Genomic DNA, 26,682 nt, shown 5'->3' with positions numbered 1-26,682 from the left:
ATTTCTTCTTCCCTTTGGTTAATTTAAGCCTTCAGTTCTGTCCCGCAGTTCAGAGTCACCCCTTACCAATAAATTCTCCAAAATGGCCTCGATGTTGATGGCTGCTGACTGATCAGACTAGTGATTGCTGAAAGTTGGAGTGCCTGTGGCAATTTTAAAAAATAAGACAAAAATGAAGTTCAGCATCAATTGAGTCTTCCTTTCACGAATAATTTCCCTGTACCATGGAGTGCTGTTTAATACCATTTTATCCATAGTAGAACTTCTTTCAAAATTAGAACCAGTCCTCTCAAACTCTGCTGCCTCTTGATCAACTAAGTTTCTGCAATATTCTAAATTCTTTGTTGTCACTTCATCAGTCTTCACAGCATCTTCAGCAGGAGGAGGGGATTCCATCTCAAGGAACCACTTTCTTTGCTCACCCATAAGAACTCCTCATCCATTGAAGTTTTATCATGAGATTGCAGCAATTCAGTCACATCTTCAGCCTCCACTTCTAATTCTAGTTCTTGCTATTTCCAACATATCTGCAGTTACTTTTTCTACTGAAATGCTGCAGCTCCTCAAAGTAATCTGTGAGGGTTGGAGTCAACTTCTTCCAGACTCCTGTTAATGTTGTTATTTTGACCTCTTCGCATGAATCACGAATGTTCTTAAAGGCATCTAAAATGGTGAATTCTTTCCAGAAGGTTATCAGTATACTTTGCTAAGATCCATCAGAGGAATTACTACCTATGGCAGCTTTAACATTACAAAAATGTATGTCTTAAATAATGAGATTTGAAAGTTGAAATTACTCCTGCAGATTTGGTATTGTGCTAGGGGAGGCATGAAAACAACATTAATCCCGTAGTACGTTTCCATTAGAGCTCTTGGGTGACCAGGTACATTCTCAATGAGCAATATTTTGAAAGGAATCTTTTTTCCTGAGAAGTAGGTCTCAAATGTTAAAATATTCAGTAAACCATGTTGTCAACAGACGTGCTGTCATCAGGCTTTGTTTTTCCATTTCTAGGGTGCAGACAGAGTAGATGTAGCATAATTCTTAAGGGCCCTGGGATTTTCAGAATGGCAAGTGAGCACTGGCTTCAACTTAAAGTCACCAGCCGCATTAGCCCCTAAAAAGAGAGTCAGCCTGTCCTTTGAAGGTTTGAAGTCGGGCACTGACTTCTGCTCTCTCACTGTGAAAGTCCTAGATGGCATTTTCCAATATGAGGCTGTTTTGTCTACGTAGCAAGTCTGTTGTTTAGTGTAGCCCCCTCCACTGATCATCTTAGCGAGGTCTTCTGGAGGATAACTCGGTGCAGCCGCACCCTGCCTCTCCATCAGCTGTTGCTGTGTCACCTGGCGTTTTTATTTCATGGATGTGGCTGCTTTCCTTAAACTTCACGGACCACCCTCTGTTAGCTTCAGCCTTGTTTCCTTCAGCTTCCTCACCTCTCTCAGTCTTTACAGAATTGAAGAGAGTCAGGGTCTTGCTCGGGATTAGGCTTTGGCTAAAGGGAATGTTGCAGCTGGTTTGATCTTCTATCTAGACCACTAAAACTTTCTCCATATCAGCAGTAAGGCTGCTTCACTTTCTTATCATTCATGTGTTCACAGGAGTAGCACTTTGCATCTCCTTCAGGAACTTTTTCTTTGCATTCACAGCTTGGCTCACTGGTACAAGAGGCCTAGCTCTTGGCCTACCTTGGCTTTCAACATGCCTTCCTCACTAATCTGAATCATTTCTAGCTTTTGACATGTGAAAGACACTTTTGAGACGAGGGACATGTGGCTCTTCCTTTCACTTGAAAACTGAGAGGTCATTATAAGACTATTATTTGGTCTGATATCATTATTGTTGCATTTCAAGGAATAGGGAGGCTTGAGGAGGGAGAGAGAAGGAGAGAAGGGGGAACAGCTGGTTGCTAAGAGCAGTCAGAACACACAACATTTATACATTAAGTTCACTAGTTTATATGGGTGCAGTTCGTGGTGCCCCAAAACAATTACAATACTAACATCAAAGACGATCAATCACAGGTCATCCTGACAAGTGTAATAGTAATGAAAAAGTTTGAAATGTGAGAATTACTAAAATGTGACACAGAAACACAAAGTGAGCAAATGGTGTTGGAAAAATGGCACCAATAGACTTGCTTGACACAAGGTTGCCAGAAACCTTCAATTTGTCAAGAGCACAATATTTGTGAAGTGCAATAAAGCAAGCACAATAAAATGAAGTACATATTTCATTATTTAGTATTTTTCTTGGGCTTTAAACTTATGTCTCTACACATACAGGGTATTTGTTTCTGGCTAATTTTTAGGTACCTTAAATTCAATGTGTACAAAATTAAGCTTATAACCTCTCTTTTAAAATTTATTCCTCCGTATGATTTCCTATTTCACCCACACTCTACGTAGCCTAGCCTCTGCCAGAAACGTGACAGTATGATCAGGCTCACATCTTACTGTTTTTACCTTCTTAGTAACTGTAAACTCTGTTCCTTCATTTCTTCTTCTCTTTGGCTCATTTAGGCCTTCAGTTCTCTCCCACAGGATCATCGCACCTCTCACCAGTCCACCCTCCACAATGCCCTTTACATGATGTCATCATCTTACCCTACATTAAAATTTATTTGATGTGTTGAGACTGAGAAATAACTATTAAATGGTAGAGCATCATTTGATTTGGCTTTGTGGTGTAAGCTAAAGGCAGAATGTAGGGGGTTGAGGAGCAAGCAGATGATAAAGAAAAGTTCAAACTCTTTTAAGAGAGAGGAGAGGAATGGAATTGGGTATTCTTACAAAGCACACTTCTACACAGTCACCTGAGTAGCCTGAAATAGTTAATCTGGAGAGTGAGCTATGACATGCACCTAAAAGCTGTAGGTGCAAAGATGTGTTTACAGAAGATTATAAAACCCCAAAAGGAAAAGCGTAGCATCACAGTTTTGTGCATTTTTCTGATAATCCACATTATTGAGGTATTACAAGTTTTTTTTAAAAAATTATCTTTTCAGTGGCTGTTTCATGTAAACAATTTAATGTATTATAATTATGAGCATCTTAGTACTGGGAAAATTAGGAAAGTGTTTAAAATTTTACATGGAAATTTTATTAAGACTTGAAATAATGAGTACTTCAGATATTTAATGCATTTATTCTATAGACATTTTTTTGTTGAACTTGTTTAAGTATTGTGCTAGGTATTACTACTTATAATTTTTTTTTCCCTAAACTGAAAAAGAGTGAGAGACTGTGAAAATGGAGTCATTTCTAAAAAAACTTGGTGCAGTTTATTTAAAAAAGAAAAGTATCTTAATGGGAAGTTATTATAATTGTGAATACTTGAAAATGGAAGGTCAGCCGTTCACTTAATAATTGCTTATAGAGCACATGTTGCTGTAAGTAATAATTGTGCAGGCATATAAAGAAGCTTAAGGCAATAATAATAATGAGTGGCTGTTGTCAGGTTGCTCCTAGCTTGGCAGAGACTTTGATTTCCTTTTGGGTAATTCAAACTTCTCAGCATATTAAGACTGTTTTCAGATTGATTATCTAATTTTTTCTTTTTTAAAAAAATCATGTTTATTGTATTACTGTTGTATCAATTTTTCCCTCTTTGCCCTCCCCACCCATCCCACCCTGACCCCCACTCCCACAGTCAGTTCCCATTCTGTTGTCTGTGTCCATGGGCCATTTATATATGTTCTTTGTTTAGTCCCTTCTTCTTTCCACCATTGTTTTCCTTCCCCTTCCCCTTTGGTCACTTTCAGTCTGCTCCATGCTTCCTTGCCTGTGGTTTATTTTATTAGTTTATTTTGTTGAATAGGTCTCACTTATAGGTGAGATCATATGGTATTAGCCTAGCAACGACTGGCTTATTTCACCTAGCACAACATTCTCCAGTTCCATCCAAGTTGCAAAAGGTTCCTTCTTTCTTTCTTTTATTTTTTAAATGCATATTGATTTTATTTATTTTTTTAATGTCCAGATCCATTATAAAATATTAAAAAATTAAATCTGTTATAACGTCTCAGCAATTAAAACAACATGACACCAGCACAGAAATAATCAAGTAGATCAGTGAAATAAAATGAGCATTGCAGAAGCAAATGTATATATCTGTATAACAGTGTAACATATGATTAAATTGATATTTCAGATCAATGGGGAAAATAAGTCTTTTTCAACAAATAAGGTGCATGGACCACTATGACTTGAAATAAAACAAATATAGAGCCCTATTTCACACATTATACAAAAAATATTTAGGTGAGTTAAAAATCAGTATGTAAAATCTAAGGAGTTTTAGGAGGAAATACGAAATAATATTTTTCTTACCCTGAAGTAACATTTTCAAACCCAGAAGCTATAAAGTAAGATATTGACAATATGACCACATTAAACATTTAAGACTATATAGTAATATACATATAAAGAAAGTTAAAGGGGAAGTAATAGAATAGGAAAGTATTTGCAACACATCTAAAAAAGGGTTAATAGTTTTTGGGGGGCTTTTTTAGGGAAAAAATTCTATAAATATTTAATCAAAAACTGGATAAAGAATACCAAAAAGTCATTTAAAGCTTTTTAAAAATACTAGAAATAGGCAAGAAATATACAAAACCACGTTTAGTTTCAACAAATAATAAAGTAACAAAATAACACATCATTGTCACAATCAGATTAAGTATTAAAAAATATCGATAGTATCAAGTATTGGTGACTGTGAAAGGAACTGGGTATTCACAGACTCTTTTTCCTCATCTTCTTAAAGCAGTTCCTTTAGCATATTTTGCAGTGCTGGTTTGGTGAAGGTGTATTCTTTTAGCCTTCTTTCGTCTGGGAAACTCCTTATTTCGCCTTCCATTTTAACTGAGAGCCTTGCTGGGTAGAGCAGTCTTGGTTGCATGCCATTGCTTTTCATGACTTGAAATATTTCTTGCCATTCCCTTCTGGCTTGTAGTGTTTCTGTTGAGAAGTCAGCTGCTAGCCATATCGGAGCTCCTTTATATGTTACTACCTCTTTCTCCCTTGCTTCCTTTAGGATTCTCTGTCTTTGGTATTTGCCATTTTAAATTCTGATATGTCTTGAGTGGGCCTCATTGGGTTCCTCTTGAATGGGACCTTCTGTGCTTCCTGGACTAGTGTGACTTTTTCTTTCCTCCCATTAGAGTTTTCCATCATTACTTTTTCAAATATGTTCTTTATCCCTTCTTCTCCTTCTGGTATCCCTATTTACGGATATTATGATGTTTCAGGTTGTCCTGCATTTCCCCAAATGCCTCTTCATTCTTTTTGAGTCTTTTTTCATTTTCTTGCTCTTTCTAGGAGCTTTTTTTCACCTTATCCTCCAGCTCACTGATTTGATCTTCGGCCTTATCTAGCCTGCTTTTGGTTCCTTCTACTGTGTTCTTCAACTCAGAAATTATATTCTTCATTTCCACTTGCCTCTTGTTGATCGTTTCTATGTCCTTTTTCATGCTGATATAGTTTGCAGTAAGTTCCTCATAGTTTCCCTGTAGTTTTTGTAGTTCTCTCTGAGCTCACTGAGCTCATTGAGCTTCCTTAGAACTGTTGTTTGGAACTCAATATCTGATAGTTTACTTGCCTCGATTTCATTTAATACTCTTTGTGGGGATTCTTCCTTTCCGTCTGACTGGGGGGTGTTTCTTTGTCTTCTCATTTTTTGTGAGACTCTTCTTTTTTGCTTCTGCTTCTGAAATTGATTTGTCTTGATTTCCTGACTTTGTGATGTGAACTTCTCTGGTAGGAGACTGCTGTTTTTTTTCTTTCTGGATCTGCCTCTGATGATGTCAGATGTTGACCCTGTCCAACCTTAGGCAGCGTGTTTGAGACTTCCAGGAATCTATTGTCTGTGGCTGTCTCCTTCTGCTCTTAATCTAGTCACTCTGCACTCAGCAGGCCAGCTTAGAGACACCTCAGGGCAGAGCAGAGTCCCTCCTGGGGGCAGGGTTATTGTGTCCTCTCATGCTGCTGTTGCTCAGGGGCGTGGTCTGCCTGAGCCAGATGGCTGCTGCTGAATTGGGGAGGAGGCAGCACCAGGATCCTGCTCGCTACTCCCCCCGTTCTCTCCCCAAAGCCTCTGTCTCCATTTTCTCCTCAAGAGCCTCTAGACCACTCTGCACCCCCTTTAACCAGGGATCCACTCTCTGTGGCTGCCACTCTGTACTCAGCAGGGCCAAGTCCCTCCTGGGGGCAGGGCTGTTGTGTCCTCCCACTTTGTTGCCACTCAGGGGAGCAAGATGGCCACTGCCACATGGGGAATGAGTCAGCACTGGGATCCCACCAGCCACTCTCTCTGCTCTACCCCTAAAGCCCCCCTCCCCAGTTCTTCTCCGGCACCTCTAGCCCACTCTGCCCCCACCTCTGTTGGAGACCAGGGTAAGTGGCTGCAACTAAAAACTTATATGTTGGCCCTTTAAATGGCTCTTTGCGTCTGCAGCCACCTGTCTCTGGCAGAGAGCAACCTTGCCGCTTTTCACAGCTGGCTGTTGTCTGTGTACTTTTTGGGCTCTGGTGCAGTAGGCTGGGGATCCCTGCTTATGGTTTAGACCCTGCTCTTCTCAGGGGGATCCAACTGGCTGTTTCATTATCCTTCTGGTGCTTCTGCCTGTGGGCGCCCCACCTGCATTCCTGAGTCTCTACTGCACTCCTTACCAGTTAGGTTGCACTAAAGCTGATTCTTCTGTCTGTCCGAAGTTATAAGTCCTCTCTCGTTAATTGTTCAGCTTTGTTCCATGTGATTTCTCCACAATTTAGTTGTAATTCCAGGTTGGTCCTGGGAGGAGGTCAGTGTGATTTCCATTCACTCCTCTGCCACCTTGATCATCTGATTATCTAATTTTTTCTGATCTGTTGTTTTTCAAATAGGTGTATACAATCTTATATATTTGCCAATTTTTCAGTGTACTTTGTACTTTGGATGATATGTATCTTTACTTTTGCTCTCACACTTTTAAAATATACTTACTTTAAAATTGTTTTTTCAGAAGGTTGCTCCATTATTTGTTTTTTTTGCTATAGTGAATTCTCCCATTTTGTATTGTTGAATTTGTTAGCAACTCTTTCATGACTAGTTTTGTTCACTAGTCATTTGGAAATCTGGAATTTTATTTGGAAGCTCATCTTGAGTCAGAGCTTCATGATATGTATGTTATTCTTTTCCACTCTCCTCACGTTTTCCTCCATTCCTGAAAGTTTTATTGTAATTTCCATTGACTCATCAGTTCAGAACTTGCTGTTTTTAATACTAGAATCTCAGTTTTGAGAATAATACACATCCAGTTCCCAAATATGGAGTTTATCCCAGCCTGAATTCTATAGCTGTTTCTACTTTTCTCTGCAACTGTAGGAAACTAATTTCATATCCAGAGTCCCCACCACAAGTGAGGGCTTTGAACCCTTTTACCTTGGAAAAGGCCAACTTGTAGGTGTTTTTATTTACTTCACTTCTAAGAAGTAGAAATTGCTGCTTTTAACACTGTGAGTTTCTTTGTATTTCTCCCCTACTATAATTTTTGTTTTCAACCATGGCTATGCCTTTTAAATAATTATTGTATCTTTTATCTTTGGTATGTATTTCAGGAATGGAATGGGACTTTGCATGAAGTTAAAAGGTCATCTTGATAAGATTAATTAATAAAATTATTAATTTTTTTAAAAGGTTTTCTATATACCACCAAAAATCACCTTGAATAACAGTGGTTATAAGTGTAAAAGCCCAATGCCACCAAGGAGCACTGGAGTAAACTAAGCTTCCCTAGGCTTCCACATGCTGTGGTTTTTATTCATGATCTTGCAATGGGAGCAGATTAATTAGTGAAAAATTAAACATATATAACAACTAATTACAGTTACCCAGAAAGACGTCAACTCAAGAAAGGTTTATCAGGACTTCTGCTTCCTGGTAGAAGATTGAACTATAACTTTACTGCTGTGGCCAACTATCATCCTTCCTGAGCCTGCAATGAAATGAAAGTACAGAAATGTAGAAAGGAATAAATGCATAATAGTGAAGAGATTTGGAGCCAAGTAGGAGATCATAATGGACAAGATATTTCAGCAAATTGTCAGAACATATTGTGGCTGGGAGTGGGTGAATAGGTCTAAAAATGCCATAACCTAGAATGTACTACAAGGGGACTGCAGAAAAGGTAACTGATGTAATTCTAGAGAGATTTAGGTTCATAAACAATAGGTACAAATAATTGAATACATGAGTGAAAAGTAGAGCTTGTTTTAGGGTCGTTATAGGGAAAATGGGCTTTACGTGAAGTCTTTTCTACCACCTTATTCTTGGCATTTACTAGTAGGCATTATTATGCAACTCTTCTTTTGAGAAATTGAATGATTTCCTTGAAGAACAGTAAGACTTTTTCACTTGGATTTGGTACCCCAGAATAACACCTCCTTTCATTCTAAAATTCAAGCAGATCCACAGTTTCACAATACACACCTTGTTCCTGACTCTAAAGCAAAGCCTGCCTGTTAGCCTACCTTTCCTCAACTTAGCCTACACAGAAAGCATCTAGTCAGAATTTCCCTCAGCAGAGAGGCCTGGTGGTGAATAGGTTTACTCAGTGGAGGAACACTCACTGTTCAGTGGAGGAAACCCACACTAGCTGCCCACAACTTCAGTGATACACAGCTATATATAACAGCATGATTGAACCTCACAGTGTTGAGGTATAGGAGCCAGACACAAGAGAATAAATTATGCCATTTATTAGATATACCAACAGGCAAAACAACAACATTGGTTGGGAGAGGGTGTTAGACAATAACCATATAAAAAAATCAAAGTAATTACCCAAAAAGTCAAGATATTGCTTACCTTTGGGAGGTGGCAATTGTGATTTAGAAGGGGTACATAAAAGGCTTTTGGGGTCCTGGCATTGTTCTGAGCAGAAACTATACAAATGTTCTCTGTGATGAGCATAACACTTATGTATTAACATGTTTTTCTGTATGAATGTTAAATCTTACAGCAAAAACATGTTTGAGTTCAGAAAAGGGATCCCAGAGGAAATTGGGGCAGTTTTATAAATAAGCATTTTTAATCCTCTCTTTCATTCTAAGAATTCTAAAAAGATAATATATTCCTAAAATAGGAATAGGATACTATGAAAAAGAGGCAATTAAAGAACAGAAAAGAGCCCAGAGATTAAAAGTATGATTGCTGACATTAAAGCTTGAGTGAAAGGTCTAAAAGATAGAATTGATTTTTTTAAAAAAGTTCCAGAATATAGAGAAAGATGACTAAGAGGCTAAAATTTGAGAGGGAAAAAATAATAGAGAGTCAATCCAAGAGGTATGGTTTCTAACTAGTATAAGAGAATTAGTTTCAGAAGAGAGAACTGAGTAAATGCAGTGGAGAAAATAAAGCAATGATGTTAACAGCATTTCCCCAGAGCTGAAGGATACTAATTTTTAGTTTGAAAAGTGCTCAACCCAGTGAATATAGGGGAAAAAAATTAACCGATGTCAAAATGAATATTTAATTCAAGAAGGCCAGTTGAGTGTGAGGAAGGGAGATTGAGAACTCACTGAGCCTGTACACTAACATCAGATTTCTCACCAAAGATATACTTGTTGTTAGAATGTAGGAGAGCACCTTCAAGAAGCTCCGAGAGAGATGATGTCCAACTTTGAATATACCTGTATAAGATAAAAGTAAGAGGGGAGCATAATAAAAACATTTTCAGACAGCATGGTTACATTCCACATACTCTTTCTTGGGAAATTATATAAGAATAAGATTCGGTAAAACAGGTGTAAACTAAGACATAGGCCTGAGGAAATAATGGGTCTAACTCAGGAGAGCAAGAAAAGTCTCAAGATGATCGCTTGTACAATGTGCTTAGGAAATAAGGTTGGAAGGAAGATCTCTACGGGAATGAGAAGGACAGGGTGACTCAGTGTAAGTCTAAGTAACATGACTAACAGGCTAGGAAACAATAAAAATGATTAAAAAAAAATATGGGAGAAAATAGGAAAGCAACTGAAAAATCCAGGGGAAAACTGAAAGCTATGCAAGAAAGGCATGGTTAAGATCTGAGGACCACTAAAATACAGCTGGATTTTAAACACTTGATGAAGCCTAAGAAAAGACTGGGCAGCTGGTCAAATAGTGATAGCGCCATTCCCTGATTGAGTCAAGACATTTTACTGTAACCACAAAATTGAGGTAGCAGTGTTGATGGAGATATTTTATCATAGTTGTTTTGAATCAGCTGTATTAAATGGTTGTGCTCTTAATATAAAACCACTGTCTTTTTTCCATTGCCGAGTAAGTGCCCAAAAGGCATCCTTAATCCTTACTGTGTCCCAAATGCCTGTTAAGTATGAGAGACTTTCCCTGTCTACTCTATTTCATATTGTTTTAATGTTTTATAAGTATGTTGTCTCTCATGATTTTTTTGTAATTATAAAATGTTTAAGTCTGTTGGAATTAATTTAACAACTAAATGTTAATTTATCCTCTAAACCCATCATCATATTTACCATCATTATAAAATTCTTAAATGTAAGTACGATGAGTATTGAACACTGTTAGAAATCTAATTGTGATTTTTGTGTCTTTGTGCAGTTTGAGGCTTAGAGTAAGGGATCACATTGTAACTGTCTTCTCTTCCTCTAAGTGTGTTGTCTGATACCTAATCATTTAATGTTAGAAGATGCAGGATGTTAAAATAAGCAGAGATGTCTTCCTTCTGAATAGGTAGATGGAAAACAGTGGAAACGATTATTAAGCTAACAAATCACAATTGAAAGTAAATTGCCATTGTATGTAATGGCCATTTATATAAGTTTATATATGAACTTGGCAAAACTAATCTGTGGTGATAGAGGTCAGAAAAATGGTTATATTTGGAGGTTAGGTATTGATTGTGAGGGCCAAATATGGAAAACTTTTGGGATGCTGGAAATGCTATATTTTTTCATCTTGGAGGTTTTGTGGGTACATGCATATGTAAAAATTAATCTAAATGTGATTTATGGTTAAAGAAAAAAAGTAAGAAATAAGAGCACCTGAGATGCAGGTTGTTTAAAGTACAAGTGAATTATTAGAGTATTGGCAGACATATTGCCTAAAGTGAGTGAGGACACTTTTTTCCCATTTATTACTTTTATAACAAAAAATATAACAAAAGATGACTTAATTATATAGGTTGCATGTATTCTGATAAAATATAAGTATATAAAATTTAAAAAAAATGGAAGGGCTCCGTTCTTAGAGGTAATCACTGTTGACAGTTGTCTTTCAAACCTTTCCTATGTGTACAATAGCATTCTTTAAACATACAAATTTTTAGTAGTATCAAACTATGTTGTTCCGAAACTTGCTTTTTTGCACCCAGTCAACAACATATAATAAATATCCTCCAATATCAGGTTACACATTCATCTGATTCTCTTTAATGATTTCATGGTCCGCTAGAGTTGTTTATACATAATTTAGTTGGCCACTTCCCTAGAGTTATGAGGTATCTTATTATTTTACTAATGCAAATAGTGCTGTGATGCATTTCAATCTGTATTTGTATATTTATGCAAATATTATAGAATAATTGAAGAGCTAGAAAACCTAGGTTAATTTTGATAGCTGTTACAAGATTGCTCTCCAGTTCCAGCACCTGTGAACCATAACCTTATCAACATTGTTACCAATTTTTGTTTCTTTAGGGATTTAAAAATAAGGTTAATATGTTTATTTTATTTTTTAAAGGCATGGAAATATGTGATTTATTATTGTTATTTAAATAATTTTTTATTTTTCAATTACAGTGGACATACCATATTATATTAGTTTCAGGTGTACACTCCAGTGATTAGACATTGTATAACCTACTAAGTGATCATCTGATGTTTTCAGGCTTTTGAAATATTTGCCGATTAGCCTGGTCCATGTGGCTCAGCTGGTTGGGTGGTGTTCCACAAACTGAAGGTTTGTGGGTTCGAGTCCCATCAGTGCACATGACTGGGTTGCAAGATTGGTCCCTGGTCAGAGCGTGTGCTAAAGGCAACTAATCGATGTTCATATCCCTCTCTCCCTCCCCTTCCTCTTTGTAAAAGCAATGAAAAAAAAAGTCCTCAAGTGAGGATAAAAAGAAAAGCTTGCTATTAAATGGCCAGAAATGGAATATCATTGTCTTATTTTGCTTTTCTCAGATCATTAGTGTAGTTGAACTTCCTTTCTTAGGTTAATTATCAATTTATTTATATTTTTTGTTAATTAATTCTATGTGCCCTATGTCAGTTTTTCTTAGTTTTAGAGTTCTTTGTGTAGGACATGAACCCTTATTTCTGTTAGGCACATTGCAGGTATCTTCTTCCAGTCCGTTTCATAGATAGTAATCAAAGGTTTTAATTTAACAGTTTACTGTATTATGCAAGGTAATATTACAAAGGAATTCTTGGTTTTTTTTTTTTCTTTGCAGATTTATTTTACAGCATAGAAATCACCGTTCATCATCCTACAGAAAAATTAGCTATTTTTGGTTAACATCAGATTTAAGTATATCTCATATTTAATCTTATAGCTTATATAAGTAAAGCCATTAATATATGAAAGATAATTATTTTTGATTCTGGAAATGTTTGGATATGTGACAATATGCAAACTAGTGGCTGAAGAAAAAGACTACTAAATATGTGAAATATTATACCATATCCAGCAGAAAAAGATTTCTAAAACATTGGGTATACACGTAGAAGAGAGTGATTATGTTAGGCTCTTATGTGAAGTATGTTGGAACTAGAGCTGTCGATGTAATTTTTAAATTTTAACCTGTATTATAGTCATTGTAATTGATAAACATTATTTAATTGTCTTCTGTATTCTGTTTTCTCTACCTCCCTCCTTCTCTTTTCTTTTTGGTTACAGATCATACATCAGTTGGCGGGCTGGGAGACAGTTTTTATGAATATTTACTGAAAGCATGGTTGATGTCAGATAAAACAGACCATGAGGCGAGAAAAATGTATGATGATGCCATTGAGGTAATTATGGTCAAGAACACTTACCTGTTTAACATATTGAATATCCAATGTATTTGATAGTGACAGATGAACACCTTATATGTTATTTATTATATGCATTTGTTGTAGAGTTTGTTAGTATTTTTATGTAGAAGTCATACTAAGTTTTCTTTATTGTGGCATTTTAAAGAAATTGTTGAAGGAATTTAGTGTAGCATATTTATGTATGAACATTTATTTTAATTACTTTTAGTTATTGTCTACAAAGACTGGAAAAACTTCTGATTTTACATACATTTCCATTAACATTTATTCTTTCAAATGACTCATTTAACCTTCATATTGAGAGCCTAATCGGTCCAACAATAAGGGCAAAACATGCATATAGTACTTCCCACGTGCCAGACACTATTCTAACCCCTCTTACATATGTGATGTAGTTTAATCTTTCCTACCACTTTACACACGAAGACCGTAAGGCACTGGGAGCATAAGTAACCTTAAGAAGCTCGCATAGCTAGGAAGTGATGGAGCCTGGAACTGAACAGGCTGGCTCTAGAGCCTGTGCTCTTAACCCCTATACCATGTTTATATAACCTCATACCACAGTGTTGTGACACTTTAAAATTGGAACAAGTTTCTTTCTTAGAAACACCTGTGATATTTCCAAGCAAAAACTGTATGAAATAGAAAAAGTATGTTAACCAGTTAGTAAGTTATTTGCTTTCCAATTAGTATAAACATATCCATTTAATGATTTTAATTACTTTTTTAAAGTCATATATTTTGTATATACTACAAAGTATATACAATTCTGATGGTAGTCATTGATCAGTATTGAGTTACAGTTGTTGTTTGTCTTTAAATTAAACCAAGGATCTTATTACCTATTTTATATCTTTATCTTTTAGGGAACCAGTTTTCTATAGCTGTTCTCAAAAGTGCACAGGAGTTGACCTAATATGTCACACGTAGTACTTTGTCCATTGTAGGCATTCAATAAATGTTTCTTGAGGGACCATGTTAACTAAGAAATTCAACTAAATTAATGTTTATTAAGAAGTCTCCATTTTGGTACATGACTTCCAAAATTCTCTGTGAAGTCTTATGTTTTGAAAAGTTGGAGTTTTATTCTGTTATTAAACTTTAAGCCTAGACATTTTTATGATCAAAGAAAAGTCATTATCTAGGAAGAATGTTATATTCTTAGAATCATAGTGTTGATCATAGCCCTTAGTTATTCCCACTAGATTACAGATGGGTACCTTGAAGGCAGACTAATTGTTTATCAGTGTCTCAGTGCCTTGTACAATACCTGAAACCGTAGGTGATTCAATAAGTATTTGGTATTTGAAACAATAGGTAATTCAATAAGTAAAATGTTAAATATATTTGTTAATATTTTAAATATATTTTTATTTTTAATTATATTTATATTTAAAATATATTTAATGCACTACATCTTAGCCCATTTTTACATTTATGTACAGTTATAGATTTTATATTTAATCATTAATTTTTTAAATATGTAAAAATTTTAAGAATATGTACCTTTTTAAAACTTCATTTTGAATAAGGAAGTGGTATCAGTATTTGTGAAGATTTGTTGAACACATAATAGAAGGGCAATCATATTACTCTTAACTGCAATTCAACAGTTTGGCATTTTATTTAAGTTGAACTCTTAGACATTTGTCATTTTTTAATGAGAGAAGAGAGCCCTACAAGAAATTTTAGGGGCCTGTAAGTGAATTACTGGTAAAAATGTCCTATTTTTACCTGCTCTTTAATCCTAGTAGATCCATGGGGATATGTTTAATATCTTTAATTATAACACAGTAAGATTTATGTTGAAATGAATAGCAATAACAAAATGACAAAAATATCATACAGTGGTCTAGGATCAAACTATGGATATCATTCTGTAGGCATTTACTGAGTGCTTTCCATGTGGAAAACATGCTAATGCTAGATGCCATGAGGTCCACAAAGATGAAAAACATTGTCCCTATACTTAGAACACTAATCTTTTCATTTGTGCTTCAGAATACTATGGTTAAAAGAAGATAACAACAGTAAAAATTTATAATCCAGTGGTTTCTTATTTTGCTCATTAACTTCTTCTCATTTCCCTAACAGGTGAAATATAATTATCTACCATTTATTTATAAAATGGCATTAATTAAACATTTATTGAGTTCATATTACACTTATAAGCCTTGTGGTGTATAAAATGATAAATAAGGCATACTCATTATAGTTCTGTAAAACATTAATATAAAGAATATAGAATATATTTTACTAAAGCTGATTGTTACTGAGCTTGTCAGAGAACGACCCACAAGAAAAATGTGGGTTAATTCTAGTTCCTTTTTATTGTCAGAAAAGTATAGTCTCTAATCATATAATAATTTCCACCAAAGAGAACTGAATTCATGCAATTTCTTGAACTTTTTTATAGAAGTATCTCTAGAGGTAGAGAATCCATAGACTCTCTCAGCAAAAGGGAGAACATAGTCCAAAGTAACAAAGCTCTTAAAAATCTCATTTTTAAAATTAAATGTAATTGTTGGACTCTGTGTAATATTCAAATTTAATATAAAATACTTCTCTTGCCATCCTCATGACTTTTGAGTAAAATTGACATTGCAGGAGGGTGGACTGTGTTTATCACATGACCTCTCTTAAACAGGGCACAACACCCAAACAAAGGCCTCCGTTGAGAAGAAAGAGACTGAGGGGTTCAGTTTCACCTTTCAACTAGTTTCTAAAGCTTTATAAGGTGCAAGGTACCTTACCTAAAGGTGCCTTTTTAAAGTACTTTGAGAAGAGGTATAGTTACATGAAAAAGGAGAAGCCATTGGAACTAATTATCAAAATTAAAATTTTCTGATTAGCTTAGGTATTCTTGATATTCAGTTTTTGTTGTATGAAATAGAAAATAAATGGATAGTCTTTGGGATCTAATATGTCATCATTATCTAAATTGAATGATTATTATGAATATTATTTAGCTCAAGGAAAAAAGTAATCTTTAAACTAGTCTCCCCTCGTCCACCTTGTTTTGTTAAAAGTAGTGATTTGTTCAAATTTATGCAACTTAATTACTCATTCAAAACTTAGTTATTGTAAATTAAGCCTTCCAGTTTGGAAAAGTTAGTGCTTTGTGGAATATCATATTACCAAGGTTTTTTAAAAAAAATAGTTTTAAAAAATATTTATTTATTTTTAGAGAGAGGAAGAGAGAGAGAGAGAGAAACATTGATGTATGGTTGCATTCCGCGCGCCCTGTGTGAGAGACCTGGCCTGCAACCCAGTCATGAGCCCTACGCTGGGAATCAAACTAATGACCCTTTAGTTCACAGACTGGTACTCAATCCACTGAGCAACACTAGCCAGGGCTATATCACCAAGGTTTTATATTCAGAAAGCTGCAGTAAGTTTGAACACTAACATTTTGCTTATGGCATTTTGAATATCTATTCTTTCTTGTAGGCTATAGAAAAACATCTTATTAAGAAGTCCCGTGGAGGCCTTACCTTTATTGGAGAATGGAAGAATGGGCACCTGGAAAAGAAGATGGGGCATTTGGCCTGCTTTGCTGGGGGAATGTTTGCACTTGGAGCAGATGGTTCCAGGGACAAAGCTGGTCATTATTTAGAGCTAGGGGCGGAAATTGCACGTACATGTCATGAGTCATATGACAGAACTGGTAAGAATATTAATAACACTAATACTTAGCCCAGGATAACCTACTAATTAAAAATATGTCCAGGAATCAGAAGGAAAATATATAGCATTTTTATTTCAAAATAGATTCCTCTAATACAGTAAATTGTTTTCTTAAGAACTTGAATTTTAATTCTGAACTGTGTTCCTGCATCATTTTCTTTTTATTATTTCTGAAATCTATTGTTTTGTTAATAAAGGTTTTGAAGAACTTGTCTTAAAAATAAGAGGTAGGGCATTTGGCGATGTATGGGATAACAGTATTTATTTTATTATAGTATGAACCTATTTAGCCATTCATTTCAGCTTTTGCAAAAACAGTTACTTAAAAGGGCACAAAATAGATTGATTTAGGTTACCTGCGTTGTCTATCCTCTTGTGAAAATAAGAAGATAATAGTAGTTATATTGAATGTATAATTGGTATCGAGGTAACTAGTAGTTTCTCTCTTAGTTCACCAATAATTTTTGAGTTGTTGGTGCCTTTATTTATTTTTTAAGATTTTGTTTAGCTAGAGGAGAAAGTAGGGAAAAAGCGGAAGAGAAACATTGATGTGTGAGAGAAACATTTATCAGTTGCCTCTCGCATGCGCCCCAACTAGGGACCAGGCCCACAATGCCTGCATGTGTCCTGACCAGGGGTCAAACTGTCACCCTTTGGCTTTGCAGATGACACTTAACCAACTTAGCCACACCAGCCAGGGCTGTTGGTGTCTTTAACTAAAAAATCCTATGGCATTGCACTAGGCAAATTATGTAATGTTTCTGGGCTTCAGTGACCTTACTTGGAAAATGAGATGATTCTTAATGATGACAATAATTGGTTCTCGGCAGTGAAAAATATATTTTTTATGTATACAGCATAGATATACATACAGTTATAGGTATGTATTAAAATTTTATGGAGAAAGAAGGCAATTAGGTTTTTTAAAAGTCTGAAAATAGGGTTAAGAAAAAGTGGACTAGGCCTTCCAAGGTTTTTTGTGGCTTTAAAAATATATGTTTCTGTATGAAATAATAGATAATAAGTTCCCTGGAAGGTTAAAAACCAGTCATTTCTCTTTGTGATATCAGGAGTTGAATTGTTGCCTATATTAAATAACTGAATTTCTGTTTTAGGGTTAATTTATTATTAGGTACCATGACACAAATACAATTGACATAAAATTTATTCTGGTTCAAAATCTGTCAGGTTCTTTTTACATAATAAGGAATTGAGCTTTTGGTGAAATTGACCCTTCGATTCTCTCAGTGACTAAATCAAGGATTCCACTTCTTAACAAAATAAAACTAAGTCAAAAGGACATTGGAGCAGATTTTATTTTAGGGTAGTTTAAGTGTTAGTGTATAATACATGTAAAATAAGTGGCCCGAGTTACAGATACAAGCTAAATTATCATGATGATAGAGAGTATTAAATATATACTTAAAAACATATATACTTAAAAACAGAGCTCAAATTAATAAGACATTGAGGACCAGAATGGATATTTCGTGTTTGTATTAGAACACATAATAAGACTTGTTGTTATGCAGATTTTGACTACAAATCAAGTAATGAATGTAAAATAGTAATATTTCATAACAGCATATTAAAAATATGATATACCATAGTTATTGTAATGAATCATTCTCTCCATTAAACATGGAGCACCTATTGTATGCCAAGCATTATGCTGGATGCTCATTGGTTAAAGTATGAACAAGATGTATTTCTGCCTTTGAAAAATTTGTAGAATGTCAGGTAAGTGAAAGAATCCTCTATATTATATTTCTCATTTTCACAATTCATAAAGACACTGCTGATGCTGATATGAAACACTGTGATTATGGAAAGAACATATGAGCTAGGATTCAAAATTCCCTTCCTCCACTGTTTATTATCTGTGAGCCTTAGGCAAATCATTTGAACTTCCTAAGCCTCAGTGGCTACACATGCGAAAAACTGGAATGGTAATATCTACTGTGTCTTCTTCATAATGTTGTAAATATAAATGAAATTTTTAAAAAATGCAGTCTATCATTGTTTCCATCATGCTTGTTCTGATTGTCATCCTCACATTGTAAATGTGCTGCAAAAGATTACTGTTTGATTTGTGTACTATATTTCAGGTCTTTCACTGTGTTGTACTTATCTTTAATCCTAGCTTAGATGCTTTAATTAAAAAGTATGATCTGAGTTTTGCTTATTTCCAACCAGGTCATTACATCTTCTGCTGTGTTTTCTTATAGCTGTGCTATAATTTTTGGCCACCTCATTTAAAATATCCACCCACTTCTTACCAGTTATTCCAGCTAAATTCATATGGCAATTATTTCCTTGGAGTTTCACTTTCATTTGTTGTTGGAATTAGACTTAACATTAACTCAAAATTTGGTAATCTTCATATATTTCACCTTATTGGTAAACATGTCCTGCTGCTTAATATTTAGCTGGGTTTGTAGGAAACATTGCTGAATCTGTTCATGAAACTGAGCAGTAACTTAGTGGTAGTTTCAATCTGGTATAGCTCCAGGGGAAGCTAGATTGGTATGTTATTTTAGTTTGTTCTGGGTATAAATGCAAAACTGGTGCCAGGACTTCCAAAATACAGTACTGTATTTTTGGGATTTCTGGATTTAAAAAAAATGTCTAAGCATCATTAAAATAGTGACTATTTTACAGTTTAATTTATTTCATATTGAAATTGGGCAAAACCTCCCTTAGACCGTGTGCTATCACATTTGGCAGCAGGGGAATTTAATCTCTTTAGGGGCATATAACGTTGTCCAGTGGACAAAAGATCCATTGAACATGGAATACTAACATGGTTGATGTGATTCAGTTGGTTGGAGCTTTATCCCAAAGCCAGAAGTTTGCCGATTCAGTTTCCAGTCAGGGCATATAATCTAGATTGTGGGTTCATTCCCCGGTCTGGGTGCATACAGTCCCCAGTCCAGGTGCATATGAGCGGCAACCAATTTATGCTTCTCTCTGTCATCAGTGTTTCTCTCTCTTCCATCCTGACTCTCTGAAAAAATGTCCTTGGGAAAGGATAAAAAAAGTTAAAAGAGTTTCCACAACTCTTTTTTTCCTTAGAGGGAAGGATACAGGAAAAGAGTTTAAGTTCTTCCCTTCATGTTAGCCCAAACTATAGTCAGATCGCCTGTCCGACAATAGTCCTTGTGCTTTTTTCTTTTGTTGTATTTCTTTTCTTGACTGGAGCATACTTATTTTTCTATCTATATGGGTCCTCCGTATCTTGGAGTACTCATGTGAATTGCATTCCCCATGACTTTATAAAGTAATCTGTGCCTTTAAACTTTCATTATCTTACTACTTACTTTTATCACATTTGATATTTTACTTAATTTTTTTATTTGTTCATGTCTCTGTACCCATATTATGTGATTTTTGCATCCTCTGGAATTCTTTTTATCCAGTCACTAAATTATTTATGGTTTCGCCTTAATTTTTAATTTTTAGACTAGTTATTTTCCTTTTAGGAATGAAATATCAAATGTAAGTGGAAAATTTAAGACAGGAAATAAAAACTAAATGAAATTATTTTTTACATTTCTTAAACAAAAGAGCACCTAAGAATAGTGCCTTCAGAAACATGAAGCTGATGGTTTGGCCAAAATAATGCATGTGGTAGCTCATTACAGTTGCACTCACCAGCTCCTCACAGGATGAATATGTTCTCTTTCTGGTATGCTTTATTTGTGAAATTACGAATGACCAATAAATTAAGCATGATTTTTAGTGAGAAGTTTAAAATATTAGTTCCATACAGCCAATTTCTGCTTCAGTTCAGATGATACTATGATTGTAATTACTGAAGTTATTTAATTTAAAGTTAGTCTTAAGATTAACATTTGAGCCCTGGCTGGTATGGTTCAGTGGATTGAGTGGCGGCCTGCAAACCAAAGAGTGGCCGGTTTGATTCCCAGTCAGGGCACATGCCTGGGTTGTGGGCCAGGTCCCCGGTTGGGGGAACCATGAGAGGCAACCACATGTTGATGTTATCTCCCTCTCTTCTCCATCCCTCCCCCCCCGCTAAAAATAAATAAATAAAATCTTTAAAAAAAAAGAATAACATTTGTAAACTCCATATGATCACTTCTTAGCACACATAGTCTTAGGAAAATGTGTAAGAAAATACCTTACTTTTTTTTATTGGATTACTATCATATCAGTGCTTATGATGTTTGACTTTTATCATCATTTTAAAAGTATTTATTAAATACCCATTAAATTTGATTGTCAGACCTCTCAGTAGCTGGATAGAAGTTTTCTTATGAAATATTGATAATTTATTGGTTATTCCTAATTTCAAATCCCATTGAGGAGCTGTCCAGTGCTTTTTGTACACACATAAAGTTTTGCATAAAATTTCAGAGGCATCTTAGACTCAAATCTGTCTCCCTCTTCCAAAGCCTACCATAGAATTTGTGACCCTCTATGGTAGTTAAAAACCCCTGCTTGAGTTCTCTTTCAGCTCTCCAAGACTTAGCAGAAGACAAACTAGTTATTAATTCTTCTGGGTCATGTGTTTTGCTTTTCATCAAACTGTCTACCGTCACCACAGTGTTTTTGTTTTGTGTTTTGGGGTGGGGAGAATGGTAAGAAAGGCTTTGTTTTCACCTCCTTTGAATTGTGATTATTTAGACCTTACGGTGTCAACCCTGTAATGCTAAAATTTGGCCACAGCAACACGTGTCATGCCAACAGCTCAGCCATGATCTTTTTTGTGGCCCACCAGCATTATAGTTCTTTTACTACCTTTTCATTTCTAAGAAAATATAAAAATGTGCAGCATTATCATGAAAGAGGTTGGAAATCTTGAAACTATTTGCCAACAGTGCAGCCTAGTAAAAGAAAGAAAGATGACCACTGAGAATGGTAATTGTGTGCGACTTCAGCATCCCAATGAAAGATGGCTTCATTGCCCAAGTGTAGGGTGCTGGGTGTGATTAGAAAGTAGTTCTTAAAAAGCTTTTCCTGTAGTGCTATATTCCAGCCTAAATGGAAATCACATCATTCAAGGAATAGTATGTAATATAGAAACATATGTGTATGGCTATGTCAAACTGGATAGAAGTTTTCTAACAAAATATTGGTAATTTGTTGGTAACTTGTAACTTCAGGAATAAATGGGCAAATTACTGGTGAAATTTCGTAATGATTGGCAGTGTCAACTCTACCTTGCTGAATATTTTGAGACTACAGGAGAAGAGAGTTTAATTTTAAAACTGATTTAAATTTTAAAATATACATATTTATATATAATATATAATGTATATAATTATATATAATATATACATTATATATAAAATATATTAAAAATATATATTATATAAAATATATATTTTATATATATATATAGCATGCTTTTTTAAAAAAAAGTACATACTCTAAAACTAAATGTAATTCAAGGTCTAAGCTCTGAGCTCTAAAATGTCACTAGGGGGAAAAAATGACCTAAGCTCTAAAATGTTTTCTTATGTGTATGTTATTAAAAAGACTTTAAAATTGCCTTGACTTTTTAAAAACAATTATGCACAGTACAGTTATCTGTCTCATTTTACTTTGGGCCAAAACAGAATATGTAATGCCTTCTGTCTTACCTTTGCATTTGTTTCCAAAAGACTACCAGACCCTTGTCTGTATAGTTAGGTTTAGCAGTGTGTTGATGTACATTATTTATGAGAGAGATTTTATGTCAGAATAATAGGGATATTTATGTCTATTGTAAGAAAGCCAAATGTGGATTTGTAAAAGTCACTGATTTTGCAAAACAGCAATGTAAAAATAAAACAACAAAAATAACTTTACCCCCATTCCTTCAGGGGAGAAAAAAGCTCTGGCATAGAAACACAAGTGGTTTATTGTGACCATTTATTTCTTTTGTCATGTTACAGCATTAAAGCTAGGCCCCGAATCCTTCAAGTTTGATGGTGCAGTAGAGGCTGTGGCCGTCCGGCAGGCTGAGAAGTATTACATCCTCCGTCCAGAAGTCATTGAAACCTATTGGTACCTGTGGCGATTCACTCATGATCCAAGATACAGGCAGTGGGGCTGGGAAGCAGCTCTGGTAAATAAACCAGTTTTTCATGTCATGTGCAAGAGTGTTACATCAAGGCCTTCTCTAGTGTCGCGTATCCTCCCCCATATTACCTCATCGTGTTCAGTAACTATGGGACTATTTCTGTTTATCTGATGGAAAACTTGTTTAATCGGTTTAAGTTTCTTAATAAGCAAAAGTAAACCTTAGACTCCAGTTTAGTTCTCTACGAGAAGTATTTTCCTGCTAGTATTCACTCATTATAATTGAGTAACTACAAAGAGTCATTTAAAAGGCAGTTTTTCACTATGATTATAAACTTTTTATACTTCCCTATTAATGCTCAAACTCCAAAAAGAACCCCAAAATTACAAAACTGTCTAGATTCACAGTTTGGATAGGTTACCCTATTCTTTTCAGCTTGTTGTTCTAAGCAATTCCTTAGTGGATCATCATGAGAAGGATCAGTGGATTGTTTAAAATGTTTTAGATTGATGGACAAATATATATATATATATTTGAAAGGAAGGATTTTTAATGGTTAGTAAGTAAAGAAAGCAAGTGGTTTACTTTTAGCAATACTTGGCTTTGAGAGAACTCATGGCTCTCAGTACCTGGGGAGAAAGAGAAACATTAGTCTTTTTGTGAAAGTATAGCTTATTCCTGAGAATGAGGAAGTGTTTTATTCACTGAGATGTACTAATTATGATAAATAGTAATTAGGATGAATATTCCTATTTAAATTACTTAAGCCTATAGATGGAATTCTAGGTGAGATAAGTAATGTCAGTAAAGTGCTCAGACGAGAACATGCAAGGTATGTTCTAGGTCAGAATGTAGACCAGTTTGTGTAAAAAGGTTTCACAGTGGCAACCAGAGAAAGGAGTCTGAAGCCATTGTGTCTGTGGCCTTATGTGCCAGATCAAGGGATCTGTACGTTACTCAGTGACTGAGAGACAGCACACACACAGACACCTCTCTCAGTTACTACGGAGGTGTTTCTCCTGAGGGTACAGAAAGCCCTTTGCCTATCTAAAAGCCATAGATGTTTTTTATCACCACCTCCTCCTACCCACCACACCTCCCTAACTTTAAGAGTTCTTTATGGGGCTACTAAAGAGCTCTCAAAGGGGGAGGAACTATTAAAGGCTTTTCAGTGGGAAGTAACAAAACAAAAGAGTCTGATTGTAATTTGCAAATTGGTGGGTTTTGAAGGTGAGGAGGCTTACATGCCATTTGTCATTCAGACTCTGATAGTCCTTATGCAGCTAACAGTAGAGAATAGTAATGGAAGGGGATTACAGAACAGGAGCAGAGGGGGCCGCATTTGTTGATGCTGCTTTTCCACCTGCGCCCAACATCGGGAACGTAGCTGCCAGGGAAACTGTGTGCCACCGTTGAAGAGGGAGCCCAGCTGTAATGCAGAGGCTCAGGAATGCGACATACACACTTGTGGTAACAGTGGCTTGTTAATGCTATTTTCAAACAATATTTTCTATAGGAGCAATGGATAGGCAAAGTAATCCTGCAATAAATCTGACTTGACTGTCCGCTAATATTGCATGGTTCTTATTTAGAGGAATAAGGGAGGTGGATCTGAATCAGGGGTCAGGGGTGGTGGCAGAAACCTCCTCTTATTGAGAAATACTAAGATAATTTCTTCTGTTCCTAAGGTCGTTTTTTTCCTGTGCCACTTCTTAATGTATGGCCCAACTTTCACCCATCGAAGAGAGGATTGACAAATGCAAACTTTAACCTACATCTGTCTAAATTTAAATTAACAGGAGTTCAAATTTTGCTCTTAATAGCCCATCTGGCCACACACAAACTCACAAGCATAAAGAACAAGATTGTGAAATAGTTAATGCTTTCGATTCTAGTTTCAAAAGTATGTTTGATGAGAAAGGGGTTAGGCATGGAGACAAAGGAGGAGGATTCACATCTTAAGTAGAATTTGCTTGCTTGCTTGCCCACCACTATCCTCCCCTGTTGGATGTGAAGAAAATAAAGGGAAGATGGGCTGAGACAGAGTAGTGGTATCTCTGGCCTTCTGTAGCTTTAGCTATTACGTGTACATTCTCAAACTTCCAAACATTTGAGGACGGTATGCATGAAAATTAGCCTTTAGGGAGTGACTTTAAGTGGCTTAAAGATTAGTCGTGCTTCCCTGTTCGTTTCTCAGTATTCTTCAACTGTTCTGATAGTTCTGTGTGGGTAAAGACACACAGTCATTTTGCAAAACACAGTGTTTAAAAACTCTTCTATTTAAAATATGTTTAAAATATTTAGATTGAGGAAAGTACCAAACCCTTTGATAAGAAGTCTTGAAAATGTAATCAAAATGAAACTGTATTAAAAAGAACAGTTTGATTAAGAAAACACTTTCAATGTTAATTAGCTTTTCATCAGAAAGAAGACCAGAAAAGTAAGAATAGTAGCGAGAACAATGACCACACTTTCATTCCACAGTATCACTGGGTCAGGTGGAGAAAGAAGTCCACGTGTGCTTTCAGCTTTTCATGAAAGGCTTAATTCTGGAGGCTTATGCAGGCTTAAAATACACCTGCATAAGCAGGATATTTAGTTGCTTTGAATTAAAAACAAGGTTTTGAAGAGATTCCATTTAATTTAGTATGTTTTATTTAGACATGTTCAAAGATGCAGAAAGAGACATAAATTAAGAATTTTTACTCCCAGTCAGTAGTTAATGTGGAGCAAATTAGTTGGCCTCAGTTTTCCCACTTAAAAAGTAGAGCTAACACAACCTCATAGGGTTGTTGGAAATTTAAATATTAATGCATTAAAGCTCTTAGAAGAGCCTTCAGCATGATCAAATGCTTCATAATTGTTAGCTCTTAATATTGTAATTATTATTGTAGTAGGTGTGTGGGTGGGTGCCTCCTGCCAGCTGGTGCCAGCTATAATGCCTAACTCACAGAGTGGTGACAATACAATCTCTGTCACATTGTATGTTTGCAGTACATATGATCTCATTGCTGTTACTATGCAGAGCCCCTAAGTAATGCTTTCTTTAGTATGTTTGGGTTATTGTTTATCTTTGGAAATTATAAAATTGCATTTAAAATTTTTAATTCAAATTGACCTCCCTCTTGATTTGTCAGAATTAGTGAGACTTTATTGTGTCATACAGGCCTTGAATCCAGGGTGAATAGCCTAAATTTGACTCCTAAGTTAGGAAAATGTAAGATATCTTAAAAGGATTTAGGAGTTTTGAAGAGGGAGAAATTCCATAGGAAATAGCATATCTTAGTTAATTTTTCCAGGGGGAACTATTTCCATTTGATAATAAACTTTATTCTTAAACAGTCATATTCTCATATAGAGCTCTGTGAACTTTTGACTGTTGTCCCGTAACTGTAAAACGTGAAATTTGTCGAATTGATTCTTTCATCTGCTCTCTTTCACAGGCTATTGAGAAGTATTGCCGAGTCAGTGGTGGGTTCTCTGGGGTGAAGGATGTGTATTCCTCGACTCCCGCCCATGACGACGTGCAGCAGAGCTTCTTTCTTGCTGAAACGTTAAAGTAGGTAGAAGCCTTTTTAAACATTTTGTATTGTATGCTGGTTTTGCTGTATGATTACTACATGATGAATTATGACTGTAGTATGTACCACTGGATTTTATTATCAATATCTTTTTATTAAATTGGGTCTTAGATTTTTAGCTGCACACCAAGAAGAATGACTTAGCCTATCTATGTATGAGGTAGATACTTTGTCAAAAAAGAGTTTAATACCTTTATTTTGTCCTTAGTTCTTTAGTGTGCATTAGAATCATCCGGAAGGCTTTTTAAAAAACAGGTAACTGGGCCATCCCCGCAGTGTCTGATTCAGTAGCTCTAGGGTGGAACCTAGGAATCTGCATTTATGACAAGCTTCTGGACAATGTGA

General features: G+C 35.5%; 1 protein-coding gene across 2 annotated transcripts in view; it reads left to right on the top strand.

Moving 5' to 3' along the window:
• The window catches only part of MAN1A2 (mannosidase alpha class 1A member 2), a 131,573-nt gene that overhangs the window by 86,740 nt on the left and 18,151 nt on the right, over window positions 1–26,682 (top strand). For both annotated transcript variants that reach the window (XM_054564910.1, XM_054564911.1), the window contains exons 9-12: window positions 12,902–13,017; window positions 16,492–16,708; window positions 22,629–22,801; window positions 26,200–26,315. In XM_054564910.1, coding sequence (XP_054420885.1) covers window positions 12,902–13,017; window positions 16,492–16,708; window positions 22,629–22,801; window positions 26,200–26,315 — 622 coding nt within the window. The remainder of the gene's footprint in view (window positions 1–12,901; window positions 13,018–16,491; window positions 16,709–22,628; window positions 22,802–26,199; window positions 26,316–26,682) is intronic.

This window comes from Pteronotus mesoamericanus, unplaced genomic scaffold (assembly GCF_021234165.1).
Source record: "Pteronotus mesoamericanus isolate MK-2021 breed Mesoamerican mustached bat unplaced genomic scaffold, CSHL_Meso_final scaffold_99, whole genome shotgun sequence".
NCBI lineage: Eukaryota > Metazoa > Chordata > Mammalia > Chiroptera > Mormoopidae > Pteronotus > Pteronotus mesoamericanus.
This window is presented reverse-complemented; position numbering and strand designations above follow the sequence as displayed.